Source organism: Cupressus sempervirens, chromosome 10 (genome assembly GCF_028749045.1).
Source record: "Cupressus sempervirens isolate cs-2001-9-10 chromosome 10, ASM2874904v1, whole genome shotgun sequence".
Classification (NCBI taxonomy): domain Eukaryota; kingdom Viridiplantae; phylum Streptophyta; class Pinopsida; order Cupressales; family Cupressaceae; genus Cupressus; species Cupressus sempervirens.
In genome coordinates this window covers 687,873,643-687,891,600 of record NC_143127.1, presented here as the reverse complement: position 1 = coordinate 687,891,600, position 17,958 = coordinate 687,873,643, and the positions used below count along the sequence as shown (strand labels likewise).

Sequence of the window (17,958 nt, the reverse complement as noted above, 5' to 3'; positions counted from 1 at the left end):
CCAGAACCTGCTAGTAGGGATAATACAGAATTTTTTTTGAACAAATGATATATTATGTATAAAGGATTCACTAATGAACATATAGTTTAGCTCTTGATATTAAAATCGAACCTAATTAGCACCAGTAAGGTAATTTTGGCCTTAAATTAGTAAGGTTTTATATACTAATCTAGGTTTCACACCTATGTTTGGATTGCAGATCAGAGAACTATATTTCCCTTGTTTATTTCTTGATTGTGCTTCTTTTTAGTAGAGGAGTTCTTCATGTTGAATGTTTTCCATTAGGTAGATGGTATTTTCTATTAGTATTAGCATCTATAGTAGTTAAATGTTAGTATTAGAATGCCTTCAGTTTAGCTTAGAGAGGATTATGAAAATACATTTCACTTTAAGAATTAATGGTAATATGAACAGATAGCAAATTGAGTTTCAAAATTAGGAGATAGTCATAAGTATTACATAATTCTTCTTATAAATCTGATCAGTATAGCTTAGGATACTATTAATATGTCGATGTTTAGCATACATATGATTAATGCCCAATATTAGCTAGAGTGAATTTATGAATATTAAATTTGAGGTGTGGTAAACCCAAAGTAGGAATGAATTGGAATTACCTCCTACAACTTTGTTTCGCAAAGACTATTAGTATGTTGATCAGACTTTAACCTAACATCTTTCTTCTTATCACATTGATTTTGATTACTAATCTCCAATAGGAAGATAGTTGTATTTTGTCATGCAGATGCTTGGTAGGGCCTTTGAAGATTAAAAGTTGGAATCCCACCATTTTAGTATCCAGTTTTATTTACAATAGAAGTATCTTTGTAAATGTATCATCTAATTATGTAAAATCACAAACGTAAGAGATTCATGCATTCTAGGGTATGCCACTTTTAAGTTTGTATAATATAGGACTATGGTCTCGGGCAAGACTGGAGATTTTCTTTCTTCGTTTTTCCTATCAGTGCCCATTTGAACAGAGAACAATGTAACTTTTTCTAGTTTAATATAATATAAAGGCTTTTTTCATTTACCAATCAAAAAAATATTCAAAACAACTTATTATCTATTTTTTATTAATTAAAATAATCAATAAAATTATTTTTTTATTAAATAAAAATGCAAAAATTTAAATTAACTATAATATGATTCCTAATTATCTAGAATAATAAATAAAATAGATTTGTATTAATTGAAGCTATATATATGTATGTGTGTGTGTTTGATAAAACCAAAAAGAACTTATTATTTAAATAAAATAATAAATATAAATTGTCTTTTTAATTTAATAAAAATATCAAAAATAAAGTAAACAATAATAAGATATCTAAATCTCTTGAATAATCAATAAAATACATTTGCATTAAATAAACAAATCTAGCACCTCCTATTAAAGTTGATAAACATTGATCTCTAAAACACTTAGTAGGTGATAATTTGACTCATATTAGATTTTTCTATAGAAACTCCCTTTTGGCTTGATAGATATTAGCACCTACAAAATAAGATTAAAGAACCATTAGCATTAAAATAAGATTAATGGTTCTTTAGTACTCTATTATGACTAATTAGCAACTACAATGATTCTTAGGAGAAGCATCAAATTGATAGATGTCATTCACTGCTACTAATATGACTCTATGGGGACAAACATCTAACAAAGATGGATCAGAGTTTTAGGAAATGTATGATCAACAAAAGTCAATAGTTCTTGCAATAAAAAATTGTTGCATAACAAAATATAATGGCAAGGTAATAAGCACACTGGTGACTACTTAGTTGTTCATTAACCCTGATGTTCTAGAGGAAAAATAATTGTAATCTTGGATTTGATCAAAGAAGAACATTTATATGCTCACAACAACAACACGACTTATAGATATCCCTCAACTATTAACATAAAAATTCTTTAGCACAATTGAAGTGGGTTGTTCAAAAATGTTGAATGTCATTCAGTGTAGGGTCTAATAAATAGTGGTATACATCAATTCATATTCATTTTACTATCCATCTTGTCCCAATCAATCACAAGGAAAATAATGCAAGAAAAGAGTTATACAAACTAAAAACAATGAGTGATATTGTTCTAAGTATGCAACAAGCTTCAAAGAGTGCAGCTATAGATATGTTCTTCAAGCACAACTAGAAGATCACACATGCACTATATCAACAATTGATTTTGAAGAAGTTGCATCCAAGATGGTAGGAATGTCTACAAAACAACTATATATGTTGCAATACAATGAAGAAGTAAAGGAAAGTACTAAAGAGATTATTCAAAAAGTAAAACATAACCAATTTCTCTTCACAATATCAAGAAAAAATGAAACATACAATAATTCAACACAACTAAAATAAACAATCACCAAAGTCAATACAATTGATTTAGTCAATGAAAGCAACTACCTCCTAAATGAGATTCATGTTGTGTGCAACATTTCCAAGACTTAATATCTCAATTTATTCAACTACTTTTAAAGTGATTTTTCTTAGAATAGAAGTTGTACTTTGGGCCATGTTGTATCAAAAAGTGATTTTCTCTATTATAGGGTTCCAAAATCCCTTCAAAACTTATCGACTAATTTTTAAAATAACACTGTTTAGCTTATTATTGCAATGTGATTGATAATCTATACTATTTTAGATATGAAATCTCAATTTAGGATTTATAGGTATTATGAACTAAATTGTGAATGATCTTTTCTCTAGTCCATCATTGTATGGAATACATTTTTAAAATAATAGAGTTAATTCATTATTATTGATATATGAAGAATGAAATTGCTATTCCAGTCATTAAATGTTCATTTATGATGTACGTGTATTGTACAAAAAATTATGAATATTATTTTAAGTACTCCATCAATGCACAAAGTATGCTTCAAATACAGTATAGTATGTTTATATTCCATACTCTTTTCAAACATCTCAAGTGAATACTATCAATACTACTTTCAAACACAGTATTATTTGAGAGAGAGAAAATAATTACTATTCATAAATAAACTTTCTTCCTTTGTAGGTGATGAACATGGATGCATAAGATGCCAAGGCACAATCCTCTGAAGTACAAAAAATAGAATCTTGTAATAGAATTTTCTTGTATTATGCTTGGCATAAAGAGGAAATTTTATGCACATCGTGCCATAAAAAAAAAATTCTCAAAAGAAATATTTGGGTTCATAATACCTATCCATGCTTAAACATCAAGAAATATCAACAATAAAAAAACTCATAGTCCCAAAGAAAAAAGTGCATAGACACACAACTAAAAATAAGAACACAATTCACAACATGACAATCATTAAGTCCAACAAATTTTTAAAGACGAACAATTTTTTTTAGAAAAAGAATTGATGCACTATTAACATTAGAAACATGCAACATATGTAATGAATGCTACCATGGTATGCATGCTTATTCAAAAAATAAAACTACTAATTGTAGAAGATACATTTATTAAAAAGGAATACATCAATTCTCCACAACTAACAATACGAAACCATTGGAACAACCATTAGTGTTACAAAACCTCACTCAACTAGAAGAGATGTTCATTGCACATGGTAGTCTGATATTTCAAGCTACCCATGCTTATAGAGGTCAATTTACAAATATCATGGTCACACAATTAGTTTTCCCCAAGATATCAAGATAGTAGTAAAGACTGTTCCACAAAGATTCAAAGATCTTGATGTAGTAATAGTTCTAAGGATAAATACAAATGGAAAGCATTATGATTGCTACATTTAGGAGTCATGTAGAAAATGCACTAGCATAAAAAATAAGAAACGACCTATATTATATGGATGCCAAACTTAATGTTAATGCTCTATTAGCATTGCCAAACTCTAGTACACACATTCAGAAAAGCTTCATATAGTTCAAAGTGAGACTACGGAAACTATGACAACAAATTATGATGTTGGTAATATGCAAGGTGAAGAGGGTATTGAAATAGAGAACTCAATTCCATTTATGGAAAGACTACCAAATAAATGAAGTGAACTAAAAATTATTAAAGAATATTTACAAATAAAAAATGAGGTTGACCTCATTATTGACTGGCCACAAATTAGCCCTAGCTCTATTAATGAGTACACTATTAAGGGTCTATTTGACATGGCATTTCCCATTCTCTTTCCAGATGGAAAATGACCCTTTAAGACCCCTTATGATGAATTATGATCCCTAAGAATAAATCTTAGGGGGATGAAACCTAATAATAAACCTTAGGGGTTGTAAAGGGTCATAGGACCCCTAAACCCCCCCGCCCCCCCCCCCTCTCTCTCACACACACACACACACACACACACAAACAAAGATCATAAATATTACCTTTTCTGTTAGACATGGAAAGTTTTACCTTTGCTATTGCACATGGAAAATTATATCTTTGTTGTTGCAAATTTCTTGCATGAAGATCATAAGTATTGCACACATAGATCATAAATAGAAGATGATACAATTTAATAAATGAATTTTTTATTCAAAAGATAATCTGTCCATTGTTTATGCTATCATAATTTCCATTGGTGATTACTCCTATCAAGGAATGTAGATTTTGTTGGCATGAACAGATTTAAAATTTTCAATTTTTTGCAAATTATCGCCACGTTTTTTTCTCTCTAGGACAACTGTAACAAATGAAAATAGATATATAATATTGTATCTAAATTAATTTAAATATTACAATTTAATAAGTATATATTTAATATTTTTCTAAGTTATATTATATTTATAAGTATATATTTAGTATTAATATATGGAAATAAAAATATTATTTTGATGTGTACTATACAAAAAAGTTGGGCCTTAATCATGTACGTTTATTTTAAAGGCAAACTTCACATAACAGACACACGCTATGGTTTAAATTTCCTAAGCCTAAGGCTTGGGCAATCCAAGCCACAATGTGTGTACACTATAATGTACACACTTTTTTGTGCATATACACTATAGCTTTTGAGGGACCAAAAAGGAATTTGGCACCTTTTGGTCCCCCATTTTGTGCACTACCCTTTAATTATATAAGTTCAACTCCTAATATATTTAAATTTAATTTAAATGTATCCCCTTCGACGTATTAAATTTATTTAGTACATTCCCTCCATTAAATGCCCTTTTAAATAAATTCACATTTATTTAAATCCTCCAAAATTTAAAACGTCCAATCTAAAGACCAACAATACACCCATCACCTCACTTGCTAAACCTCTCGTTCCCCTAATGACTTCCTAACCTCACTTTAAAAGTGATTTCATACCTCAGTGCTAATGAGTTATTCACACGTATGTGAGTAACTCTTCCCTAGGAAGTTATCCAACTCCCTTAAATTCTCCTTATATCTATTATACCTTTTTCATCCAAGCCCTCTTAATGATAATAAGTGTCGTTTTCTCAAAAAAAGATTTTTTTTTGGCTCTGTTTAAATATATCATCAATAAAATTTAAGCCTCATAAGCCACCTTGACTACATATTATCATTAATATAAATTGAACATTAAAAAATATCATTTTTTTTCTTGTTAAAAGGTTTGACCTTACTCTCTAAATGAGGAGTTTTCTTAAGCTGGAGTTATTTAATTAAGAATAAAAGATTGATGAATATTCAATTTGTCTATGGTATTATCCACACAACATCTATTTATAATGTTGGTTTCTTACACTCAACAATTCGTTTGTCCACACACAATGACATGACTGCAAAAGTGCAATACCCCATAATATACAACATGTTCTCATTTGTATTTTGCATTTTTACAACATTGCAGAGGCAGAATAAGGACTAGACCAATGGAAATGGCTACTTGTCACACAAAATGGTATTGCTGCAAAAAGGCAAATATGAGTAACACATTGTGTCTTCACAATTTTTTTTTATAGCATTGTGGAGGTGGATTATGAGGACTGAGAGTAGTGGAAATGACTATTCTCCACACAAAAAGACACCACTCCAAAAACACAAATTCATATAACACAATGTATTTTCACTAGATTTATTTTTTAACATTTTTACAACATTGTGGAGGTGGGTTATGAGTGTGAGACTAGCCTAGTGAAAATGGTTATTCTCCACACAAATGACACAACTACAAATACATAAATCCACATGATACAATATGTTTTCAATGGATTTTTTGCATTTTTATATCATTGTGAGGATGACTTATGAGGATGAGACTGGTGAAGATGGTAAATCCACAAATGACACACCAACAGAAAATAAAAATATGTATACACAATGTGTTTGCATTGGTATTTTGCATTTTACAGCATCATGGAAATGGAGCATCATGATGAGATCAATGAAAATGACTAATTCTGTACACAAAATGGTGCGACTACAAAAATACAAATCCACATAACACAATGTGTTCTCACTTGCATTTTTACAGCATTGTGGAGGCGGATTATGAGGATGAGACTAGTGAAAATGGTTACTCCCTACAAAATGACACAACTACGGAAGCACAAATCTGCATAATACAATGTATTTTCACTGATATTTTTTATGCATTGTAGAGGTGGATTATAAGAATGAGACCAGTAAAAATTACTTTTTCTCCATATAAATTGATAAAGAGTTCAGAAAAACAAAAATGTGCACAATACAAAATGGCTGGACTACAAAAATACAAATCCACACAAAACAATGTGTTGTCACTTGCATTTTTACAGCATTGTGGTGGCTGATTATGAGAATATGAATAGTAGAAATGGTTACTTCACATAAAAGAACGCAACCACAAAAACAAAAATCAGTATTTTTACTGGTATTTTTCGATATTTTATAACATTGTAGAGATAGATTATGAGAATGAGAGCAGTGCGACTAGAAGAATAAAAATCCGCATGATACAATATACTCCAACTTTCTTTTTCCCATTTTTACAACACTGCTAAGGCATGCAGAGTATAAAGATTAATAATTACCACAACTCAATCAGAGTATGAGAATAAGATTTATTCTTATGAGAGATGGATTCATGTTAAATCGCTACTCATGAAATATGGGCCAATGAATTTGACTCAAAATCACACAGTTAAATCCTGATAGCAATATCACAATTTGACTTGCTGTATCTCCTACTTATCATTCTTGACCTGTTATAAACTCATTCAAAATCAGTCAATAAGGATTAATATCTCTGTAATCTGGTATTGTGCATTCAGGAGACAAATGCTTAGATGTGAGGCGATAAAACGGATTAGACAATTCTAATCCAGGAGAGAGCTCGGCGTGGGCGGCCTATATGACGGATTGAACTTATTGCAATAAAATAATGCAGATGTTAAGGATAGCGCAATGGGATATCTATCTGGCAATATGTTTCATGTTTCTCTATTAATTTTAGGGACATTTGCACTTATTAATGAAGGAAATGAGCAGGTGAATCTGCAAGCAGATGAGATGAATGCACTTTTGGCTTTAAAGAGGAGAATTGTGGTTGATCCAGAAGAGACGCTGTCCAGTTGGGATGCAGAGAAGAAACATCCATGTAACTGGACTGGAGTTTCGTGCTCCCTCAAGCAGGGGATTTTCAGGGTGGAAAAGCTCAGCCTGGCTGGGCATCGTCTGGGAGGAGAGATTCCCCCACATCTAGGTAATCTCACTTATCTCAAATATATGATTTTTTCTTCCAATTCATTCACCGGATCAATTCCTTCAGAAATTGGCAGATTGAGGGCTCTGAATCATCTGGATTTGAGCCGAAATCAGCTGAGCGGTGAATTACCCTCCCAGCTTGGGGATTGCTATGTTCTGGAAACCTTGAATCTGGGCAACAATCTGTTCACGGGATTCGTACCCGCGTCCCTCGGCAATCTAACGAATTTGGTGTCTCTTGAGCTTAAGGGAATTGTGAGTCTGACGGGTGAAATCCCTGCAGAGCTTGGTAAGCTGAAGAATCTGGAGAAGTTATGTCTGTCGCGGAACAACATTACTGGTGGGATACCTCCAGAGCTTGGCGGGCTCAGAAATCTGCAAGAACTCTCTCTGGAACAGAACGCTTTTCTTTCTGGAAGCATTCCCCCTGTTCTTGGCAGGCTTGGGAATTTAAGAATCCTTTCGCTCTTTATCACTAATCTGAGTGGAAATATTCCTGTCGAGCTCGGGCAGCTGTCTAATTTGGAGATCATGGATTTGTATCTTAACAGGTTAAGCGGTGGGGTTCCAAAAGAGCTGGGGAAGCTGAGGAAAATAAGGAGGCTTTACTTGTGGGAGAATCAGCTGTCCGGAAGCATTCCTCCGGAGTTGGGTCAACTTACCAGCTTGGAGGATTTTACGCTTTCTGTTAACTATATGAGCGGTAGCATTCCCCCTGAGCTCGGACAGCTGAGGAGCTTGAAATATATATACTTGTCTTCCAATAAACTCAATGGGAGCATCCCTAAGGAGTTGGGAGAGCTTAGGAATTTGAGAACTCTCACTGCCCCTGCAAATCAGCTGTGTGGAGGTATTCCCAAGGAGTTGGGGCAGCTGAGTGAGTTGGAAAGCATCTTCTTGGGGTCTAATAATCTGAGTGGAGTCATTCCTAAAGAGTTGGGAAATTTGAAGAAGTTGGAGGAACTTTCCTTGTCTTCGAATCAGCTCTCTGGAGTTATTCCTGGCGAATTGGGTCAATTACATAGCCTGAGAATTCTGCATTTGTCGTCGAATAATCTGACGGGGAGAACGCCTCAAGAGCTGAGCAGGCTGAGTAATTTGGAGGAGCTTCTGCTGCAGAAGAACAATCTCAATGGCCGCATGCCTCCGCAGATTGCACAGATGAGATCCCTGCAGTATCTCAACATGGGCAGCAACCTTTTGTATGGAAATATTCCCCCTGAATTGGGTAGGTTACAAAAGTTGAGATATCTTTCTTTGGCTCTGAATAACTTTTCAGGAAGCATTCCAAAGCAGATAGGCCAATTGGGTGCTTTGGAGAGTCTTTATTTGTACGTGAATCATTTCTCCGGAAGCATTCCCCCCGAGTTGGGCAATCTCAGTAGTTTGCAAGAAATGCATTTGGGAAACAACCATCTTTCCGGAGAGATGCCACAACAGATTCTCGTGCTTCAAAATCTACAGTCGCTGAGCTTGAGCGAAAACAATATAACTGGCAGGCTTAAATTCAATTCTTCTTCCTGGCGGCTTCTACTCTTCATCGATGTCTCAGGCAATAGATTATCTGGTGACATTTCCCCGGCCATTGCGAATTGCTCTGAGCTCAACTATATCTTTCTTGACAACAATCTGTTTGAAGGGAAACTTTCCCCCGACCTTGGGCTAGTGAAGGGCATTTCAATCTTATCTCTCTCGAATAATGAACTGGAAGGAAATGTTCCTGATTCCTTTGGAAATCTCAGCAATCTGATGTATCTCAATCTCGGCTACAACCTTCTATATGGATCTGTACCTGCGAGCTGGAAAGGGATGACAAAGCTGAGATTGTTGTCACTGAAATATAATCAGTTGAAGGGCTCTTTGGCCGAGTGGATTTGGGAATCGAAAGATTTGCATGTAGTGGACTTGTCAAACAATCTGTTTTCTGGGCACATTCCGAATCAAGTTTCTGAATTGAAAGCTCTGCAAGCTGTACCCGACCCTTCAGAAGCAGGGTCTCAAGACGACATATTGTGGGGCAGCTTTGACGCTCTCTCAGGCAATGGCTTCACCAGTTCAGACAAAACCAATGCTCACTTCATTTTCAAGGGTCACCAGCAAGATTTCCAACGTCTTTACCGAACTGAGGGCTTCATGGACTTATCCAGGAATCAGCTGAGTGGTAAAATTCCCACACAGTTTGGCTTGCTGAAAGGACTCAGAAGTCTAAACGTTTCTTCCAACAAATTGTCTGGCCATATTCCTCCAGATCTAGGGAGTTTGCCAATTTTAGAGTCCCTGGATCTATCGAACAATATGCTAGACGGTACAATTCCCAAAGTGCTGATCAAGATTAACTCCTTGGCAATCATGAACCTTTCATATAACAGACTCTCTGGATTAATACCAGATGGTAAGGTGCTCCTCTTTTTCTTTCATGCTTGTTTGATTATTTTGATATTGTGACATTGCTATCAGAATTTAACTGTGTGATGTTGAGTCAAACTCATTGACCCATGTTTTATGAGTAGTGATTCAACATGAAGCCATCTCTCATGAGAATAAATGGAACACTTAGCACTGGTGCTTCACCCCTGTGAGCATCACTAGTGTTCCATTTATTCTCATGAGAGATGGGTTCATGTTGAATCAATACTCATTAAACATGGGTCAATGAGTTTGACTCAAAATCACACAGTTAAATTTTGATAGCAATATCACAATTTGACTACTTGTGGAAATTATCTCCTACTTATTTTGATATTATTCAAATATTGGAAAAATTGTAAAATTGAAGTACAGATAAATTATTTTATTGATTCAATAGAATGGTTTCGCTATGTTATAATCTTGTTTCATTTGATATCAGATCTTGAACTTGTAGGAAGAGAAGAAATACTATTATTTTTTATGCTAATGACTATTTGATATATTTTGTTGCACATCGCCTTTCTATCTATTATCGTAGTGTAGATAATGTGGGTATAGTGAAATCTTGGCTCAAAATAAACAAACAAAGAGTTTACATTCACCCATAGGAAAGGTGAAGCCATTGATTTGAAAGGTGGGTTGATTTTAATGGAGGAGATCATAAGATCTTGTAGCAGCCACTAATATGAAGCCCAAGCATAAGCCATAGGGTTTTGTTAAAAGAATTGAAGTCTTCTTTAGGCAGACAACGCAAACATCACACACTAAGGTTCATTCCTAGAATCGAAGTGTTAAATAGTCAAGTATGTAACGTTTAAGGTAGAAGCCACCAATATGAAGCCCAAGAAAAAGCCATAGGGTTTTTTGTTAAAAGAATTGAAGTCTTCTTTAGGTAGACAGCGTAAACATCACACACTAAGGTTCATTCTTAGAATAATAGTGTTAAATAGTCAAGTATGTGATGTTTAAGGGTGACCCTCTTTAAGAGACCAAGTATAGAAACCTAAACACATAACAGCCAAGACACAGTTCTAAAAGAGATTGCCACACTTTGGTAAGAGGGGAATCTACACCAGTCTGAAGATAGATGTGATTAGTTAGTGGTGGAAATTAAGGAAGAGATTGTTAGTCCTCCGGATCTAGGGAGTTTGCCAATTTTAGAGTCCCTGGATCTATCGAACAATATGCTAGACGATACAATTCCCAAAGTGCTGATCAAGATTAACTCCTTGGCAATCATGAACCTTTCATATAACAGACTCTCTGGATTAATACCAGATGGTAAGGTGCTCCTCTTTTTCTTTCATGCTTGTTTGATTAATTTGATATTGTGACATTGCTATCAGAATTTAACTGTGTGATTTTAAGTCAAACTCATTGACCCATGTTTTATGAGTAGTGATTCAACATGAAGCCATTTCTCATGAGAATAAATGGAACACTTAGCACTGGTGCTTCACCCCTGTGAGCATCACCTAGTGTTCCATTTATTCTCATGAGAGATGGATTCATGTTGAATCACTACTCATTAAACATGGGTCAATGAGTTTCACTCAAAATCACGCAGTTAAATTCTGATAGCAATATCACAATTTGACTACTTGTGGAAATTATCTCCTACTTATTTTGATATTATTCAAATATTGGAAAAATTGCAAAATTGAAGTACAGATAAATTATTTTATTGATTTAATAGAATGGTTTCTCTATGTTATAATCTTCTTTCATTTGATATCAGATCTTGAACTTGTAGGAAGAGAAGAAATACTATTATTTTTTATGCTAATGACTATTTGATATATTTTGTTGCACATCGCCTTTCTATCTATTATCGTAGTGTAGATAATGTGGGTATAGTGAAATCTTGGCTCAAAATAAACAAACAAAGAGTTTACATTCACCAATAGGAAAGGTGAAGCCATTGATTTGAAAGGTGGGTTGATTTTAATGAAGGAGATCATAAGATCTTGTAGCAGCCACTAATATGAAGCCCAAGCAAAAGCCATAGGGTTTTGTTAAAAGAGTTGAAGTCTTCTTTAGGCAGACAGCGCAAACATCACACACTAAGGTTCATTCCTAGAATCGAAGTGTTAAATAGTCAAGTATGTAACGTTTAAGGTAGAAGCCACCAATATGACGTCCAAGAAAAAGCCATAGGGTTTTTTGTTAAAAGAATTGAAGTCTTCTTTAGGTAGACAGTGTAAACATCACACACTAAGGTTCATTCCTAGAATAATAGTGTTATATAGTCAAGTATGTGATGTTTAAGGGTGACCCTCTTTAAGAGACCAAGTATAGAAACCTAAACACATAACAGCCAAGACACAGTTCTAAAAGAGATTGCCACACTTTGGTAAGAGGGGAATCTAGACCAGTCTGAAGATAGATGTGATTAGTTAGTGGTGGAAATTAAGGAAGAGATTGTTAGAATATTTAGTAATTCTTCTCAGATGTATAATTTTTCTATTTAAATTTTATTTTTCTACTTTGTTTCAAAAAAAAGTATTTGATGAAAGCTATGGCTATCTTGTATGCCATGAAGCTGGCTTGTGCTCTTAGATGGCCAAAGCTTATTTGTTAATCTAAGTAGTTGTTCATTTGTTGACTAAGCAACACTCTAGATATATCTTAGAACTTCTACATGAATGTATTAACAACTTTACATAATGAAACAATCGCAATTCATTTGATAAGCTCTTCTAATCTCATAATCAACAAACCAATCTATCTTTTATTTCTCTCAATTCTAACATTCACATAACTGCAGGTGGTCAGTTCAATACCTTTGATAATTCATCCTATTTAGGCAACGCGGGGCTCTGTGGCGCTCCCCTGTCCAAAACCTGCAAATCGAAAAAGAGAACGATTGGAACGGTATCCCCGAAAGAGAATTCCAAACAATCCACAAGTGCGATTGAATTAGCCGGCATAGTTACTGGAATCACAATCTTCTTTGTGGTTTGTACTGCGATCTTCTTCAAGTGGTGGAGGCGTTCTTCTCAGGCCACTAAAGACTCTGCTTTTGACATGGAGATGCATTGTTTTGGAGAGGGTTTGAAGGTGAGCGAGCAAGAACTATACGATTGCACAGATGGATTCAGCGACACAAGAATCATAGGAAGGGGGGCGTCGAGTACGGTGTACAGGGGTGAACTGAGAAGAGGAATGAGCGTTGCAGTCAAGAAGCTCAATGTAGATCAGCTGGGCATGGAGGCCCAACGGAGCTTTGTGGCAGAGTGCAAGACACTGGGTAAATTAAAGCACAGAAACCTTGTTAAAATTCTGGGTGTTTTCTCCAATTTGGACACCAAAATGCTTCTGCTCCAATTCATGCCCAATGCTAATTTGGACATGCATTTGCACGGCTCAGATGTTTGCCGACTCAGCTGGCAGAAGAGGGTGAGGATTGCGTCAGGCGTTGCAAATGCTCTCATGTACCTGCATGAAGAATGCGGAGTTGGGCAGATCGTTCACTGTGATTTGAAACCTTCCAATATCCTCCTTGACCAAGATTTTGAGGCCCATGTCAATGATTTTGGGATTGCACGCTTGATTGACCCGGACCTTCACGGAGCAACAATTTCCAGCACATTCAGAGGCTCGCTGGGATACATTGCCCCTGGTAGTCAAATATTTCTTTTCTTTCTTTGCTTATAAAAGTGTTATTTTTTCATAGCATGTGATGTTTAAGATTTATTTGTCATTTTTGTTTTATTACAGAACTTGCATATAGTGAAAAGGTTTCAACGAAGGTGGATGTTTATAGCTACGGAATAGTGCCGCTTGAGATGATTACGAGGAGGAAACCCACAAGCACATTTGATGGCGAAATGACATTGCGTGAGTGGGTAAGGTCTTTGTATCCGACTAGGGTAATGGATGGAGTGGATGATGTTCTCAAAGAAGATGCCACAACCGATCAAGTTGTTTCCCTCTTAAATGTTGGCCTCCTCTGCACTCAAGCTGCTCCAAGTAGTCGTCCATCTATGAGGCAAGTGTTGTCTCTTTTGACTTCTATCCACAACGAGTGCAATTAAATCTTAGTAGTGTAGGGCAACGGTCTTTAAACATCATATTCTAAGGGCTGAATTAAGCATGGAAAAAATTAGCCAATTTTGACTTCTTAACACTATTAGTCTAAGAGCAAAACATTATAGTGTAATGTTTAATGTACAGGGTTTCAAACAAGTCATTTCTCTTATGTTCTATCGCATTGTTTACACATTTTCTACCATCAAAATACCCACAAGTCCTCTAGAACTACAATATCATTTTCACATGCCTAAGTATCATATGTAATTAGTTCAAGTATAATCTTTATTATTTAGAAGATAAATTTTGATTAATAAAGATATGACACTTTACCTATTTTGATTTACTATTGGTTTTAATTGCTTATCTATATTGTCAATATTAAGTATACAACTATTATAATTGTTTCACTATTAAGATTTGTGATGCTTAAGTAGACCCTCTTTACACTACATTTCACTTTGAGCAAGCCCTATATGTGGTTAAGTTTGTGAAGTAATTTTATTAAAGCAAAACTTTCAAATATTGTAATGTATATTATTTTCTTGAGTATGTATTACTTATTCATTAATTAATGTGATCATCACATTGAATATAGTAATCATTTTAGTTGTATTTTCTTATTGTTATGTAATATTATATATTTATGGTTATTTTTAATACAAAATAATACTTTTGAATGCATTTATAAATAAAATCATTTTTATATATCACAATAATTTTTTATTAAAAAATTCAAACAAAGGATTAAACAAATTGGATTTTATTGATTTTTATTTGTCAAGTTGTATCATTTTTATTTTGTGGAGAATAACCAAAGCTATATCATAGCATGTAAGGTTTCATTTTTAGAATATCAAGTGACACTTTCCTAGCCTAAGCTCTATTTACATCATATGTGCTTTTTGTGCCTTTATATGTCTTAGAAAATAAGGTATCCATTTAAATCAATGACATGGATTCTAACTACAAATTATACAATGTATAATTTATAGAAATCATAATGTAGATATTCATGGCCACATACATCACTTTCATCTAGGAAAAACTTTAAGAACCCTAGTGAATTTTTTGATACTCGTATAAATCATATGTACTTATATAGGTGAAATTTTCAATTCTCGTGCAAAGAAAATAAGTTGTGATGGAAAATCATTGGCAATCAGCCAAAATTATTGTGAAATTCTTAGTGATATTGTCAAAAAGTGAAATAGACATGACAAGTAATTTGATGATTTCAATTGTGGAATTTTACTTTCTAGTCCCAATTGCTATTTTTTATTGGTGAATTTTCTTCAGTGCACACAACAACAAAAGGTAAATATTGGCGATTTTTCCTTAGTACAAATGCCAACAAAACAAAAATATTGGTGAGACCACACACAACAAAAGAAAAATATTGGCAAAATACATGGGAATATAAATCAAATAAGACAAATATATATGTAAATTATTGTAGAAAATAATTGTAGCACAATACGTATTTTGATAGAATTAATACAAGGGAGTTGGCATTGCCTAGTTATATATTTACCAAATAATGAGTTACAAGCAAATTAGACAAATATACAATCGACTTATATTAAAATTCAAAATTGTATCAATTTCAATACATAATAGTGCAAAACTTCAATAATATTATAATTTATCAACATCTTAAAAAAAACCCACCGAATCCATGAATCAAAAAAAATTGTTTCCCTTTGGATGGCATCACCATATTTTTTTGTCAATTTATGCAGAGGAAATCCTTGATGGCATTGAAACCTTTGTGCGCAACTTCCCTACACACTTCAAGTTTCTTAGACACACTCTAGAGAAGAAAATGTTGTATAGAGCCAAATGGATCCCCTTAGCTTTCGCCAATTTGGAGCAAGTCCTCATCACGAGCCAACAAACCCACCCCTAACCATGCCATGACTAGGATATCCTCCAAGCCAACTCTTTATTTTTTGTGAACACAAGAGGCAACAACCCATCTTGCCTCTTGTTGGACTAACCACCAACTTCCCCTTTGGGATTCATTACATTGCTTAACTACCTCCTATGTTCTATAAGTATAGTGGTTGTATCAGGCATTGATAGGTCAATCTTTTAGTGCAACGAAAACCCTAGTTTGTAACAAGTGATATCAGAGCTTGGTCACAGGTTCGAATCTCCTTGGGTAACACTAAGGGGGGGATTCTTGGACTAACCACCAACATTCCCCTTCGAGATTCATGACATGGCTTAACCGCCTCTTATGTTCTATAAGTCTAGTGGTTGTATCAGGTATTGACGGGTCAATCTTTTGGTACAACGACAACCCTAGTTTGTAACACCTCTAACACTGTGCCCAATTCTACACACCATGCTAAGAAAAGGTGGGGGAATATCCACATCTAACTTGTAGCAATCCTTTGGTGTAAAGTACTCATGACCCACTAGAATTGAAACGTTGTAGATGCAATCATTTTCATCACAGTAGAATATCTTTCTAAGTTTGTAATGAATGACTACCACCCAAAAAGGATAAAATCACAAATTACACTAAAAGTTAAACAGAGAAAAGTAAACAATAGTTAAAGACATCATCATGATGAAAAAAAAAAATGCATCTACTCTAATACACCTTTGGGTAAGAGCACAAAGTTGAGTCTCAAACCCATGGAAGTTCACAGAGTGGGATGACACTTCTCACGAATAGGGCACCCAATTTTTTCAAACTAGGTACCCGATTAGGTTTGGGAAACCAATCCATTTTCACAAATCAGGTGCCCATTTTTTGAAATCGAGTGCCCAATTCATGAAATTCTCAAAGCTAATTGGGCACCCAATTTTAAAAACTGTGCACCCAATTTTTGAATGAATTAAGCACCTGATTGTTTAAAATATTAAAACCAAAATTTTAACCTTTTTTTACTCATTTTACTATGACCAACAATGTGATAGCTATTGGAAGAAGTTGGGAGCTCAATTTTTGGAACCCTACCGAACCCACCCCCCCAACCAACATTTTTTTATGATGTACTAGTTATGTTTACTTGTTTTAATTATTTTATTTCACTATTTTCTATTTTATTTGTTTAAAAAAATAGATTTATTTTATTAATTTTATGTCTTTAAATATTTTTTCTTTTTGATAGGTAATCGGTTGAAGCCTAGATTATTTATTGTTCATTTATTAGAATTGTTAAGATTAATCATTATTATGTGTTACTCTTGAGTAGATTTGAACCCAAGACCTCCTCGATGAGAGCCTCACAATTTATCGTTATGTTTTAGCCTCTTGCCTTTATATGTCATTAATTAATTTTATTATGAGTATATTTAGAATTTTCTTGTGTTTCCTTAATTTTTTTATATAAATTTAGTATATAAAACACATAATGGAAAAACTATTAGCAAAATTATTTATTATAGGTTCAATTGATAATTGACTTGACATAAACTATAAGTGTTTAATAGAGAAACATAAATTGTAGTCAGAAAATCAAAACATTAGCATTACGTAAAATAATAAGAACAAAATTATTAACATTAGGTAAACCAATAAAAACAAAATCTCATCACATAAAAAAACTAAATTGTAAATCCTAAACTTATAAAACCTATAAATATATAAAATTCTCATTCCTCTCCTCTTGTTATCGAGCTCCTCCCTTTCTCTCTCCTTTCATCCCCTCTCTCTCTCTCATCACTTTCTCATTCTCTATCCCCTCGACATTCCTATTTCATCTCTTTCTCATTCTCTCCTCCCTTCCTCTTTCTCCCCTCTCTTTCCCTCTCCTCCATTTCTCTTTCTCTCTCCTCTCCTCTCTCCCTCTCCTCCCTTTCTCTTTCTCTCTCCTCTCTTCATCTTTTATCTCTTTCTCTTTCTCTCTCCTCCCTTCGTTCTCCCTCCTCTCTTTTTGTCTCCTCTCTTT

At 34.1% G+C, this 17,958-nt stretch overlaps 1 protein-coding gene and 1 long non-coding RNA gene across 2 annotated transcripts; one reads left to right on the top strand and one right to left on the bottom strand.

Moving 5' to 3' along the window:
* Positions 1-1,265: 1,265 nt before the first annotated feature.
* On the bottom strand, positions 1,266-13,094 carry LOC149535710 (uncharacterized). Its single transcript, XR_016357242.1, has 3 exons — positions 12,958-13,094; positions 12,805-12,864; positions 1,266-1,498 (listed from the first exon to the last, which is right to left on the bottom strand). It is a non-coding gene; the product is annotated as an uncharacterized LOC149535710 (long non-coding RNA).
* LOC149535709 (uncharacterized) lies at positions 7,313-14,371 on the top strand. Its single transcript, XM_089805327.1, has 3 exons — positions 7,313-10,004; positions 12,789-13,643; positions 13,742-14,371. Exons 1-3 carry the CDS (start codon positions 7,313-7,315, stop codon positions 14,056-14,058), a joined length of 3,864 nt encoding a protein of 1,287 aa, XP_089661453.1. The 3' UTR covers positions 14,059-14,371.
* Positions 14,372-17,958: the final 3,587 nt, after the last annotated feature.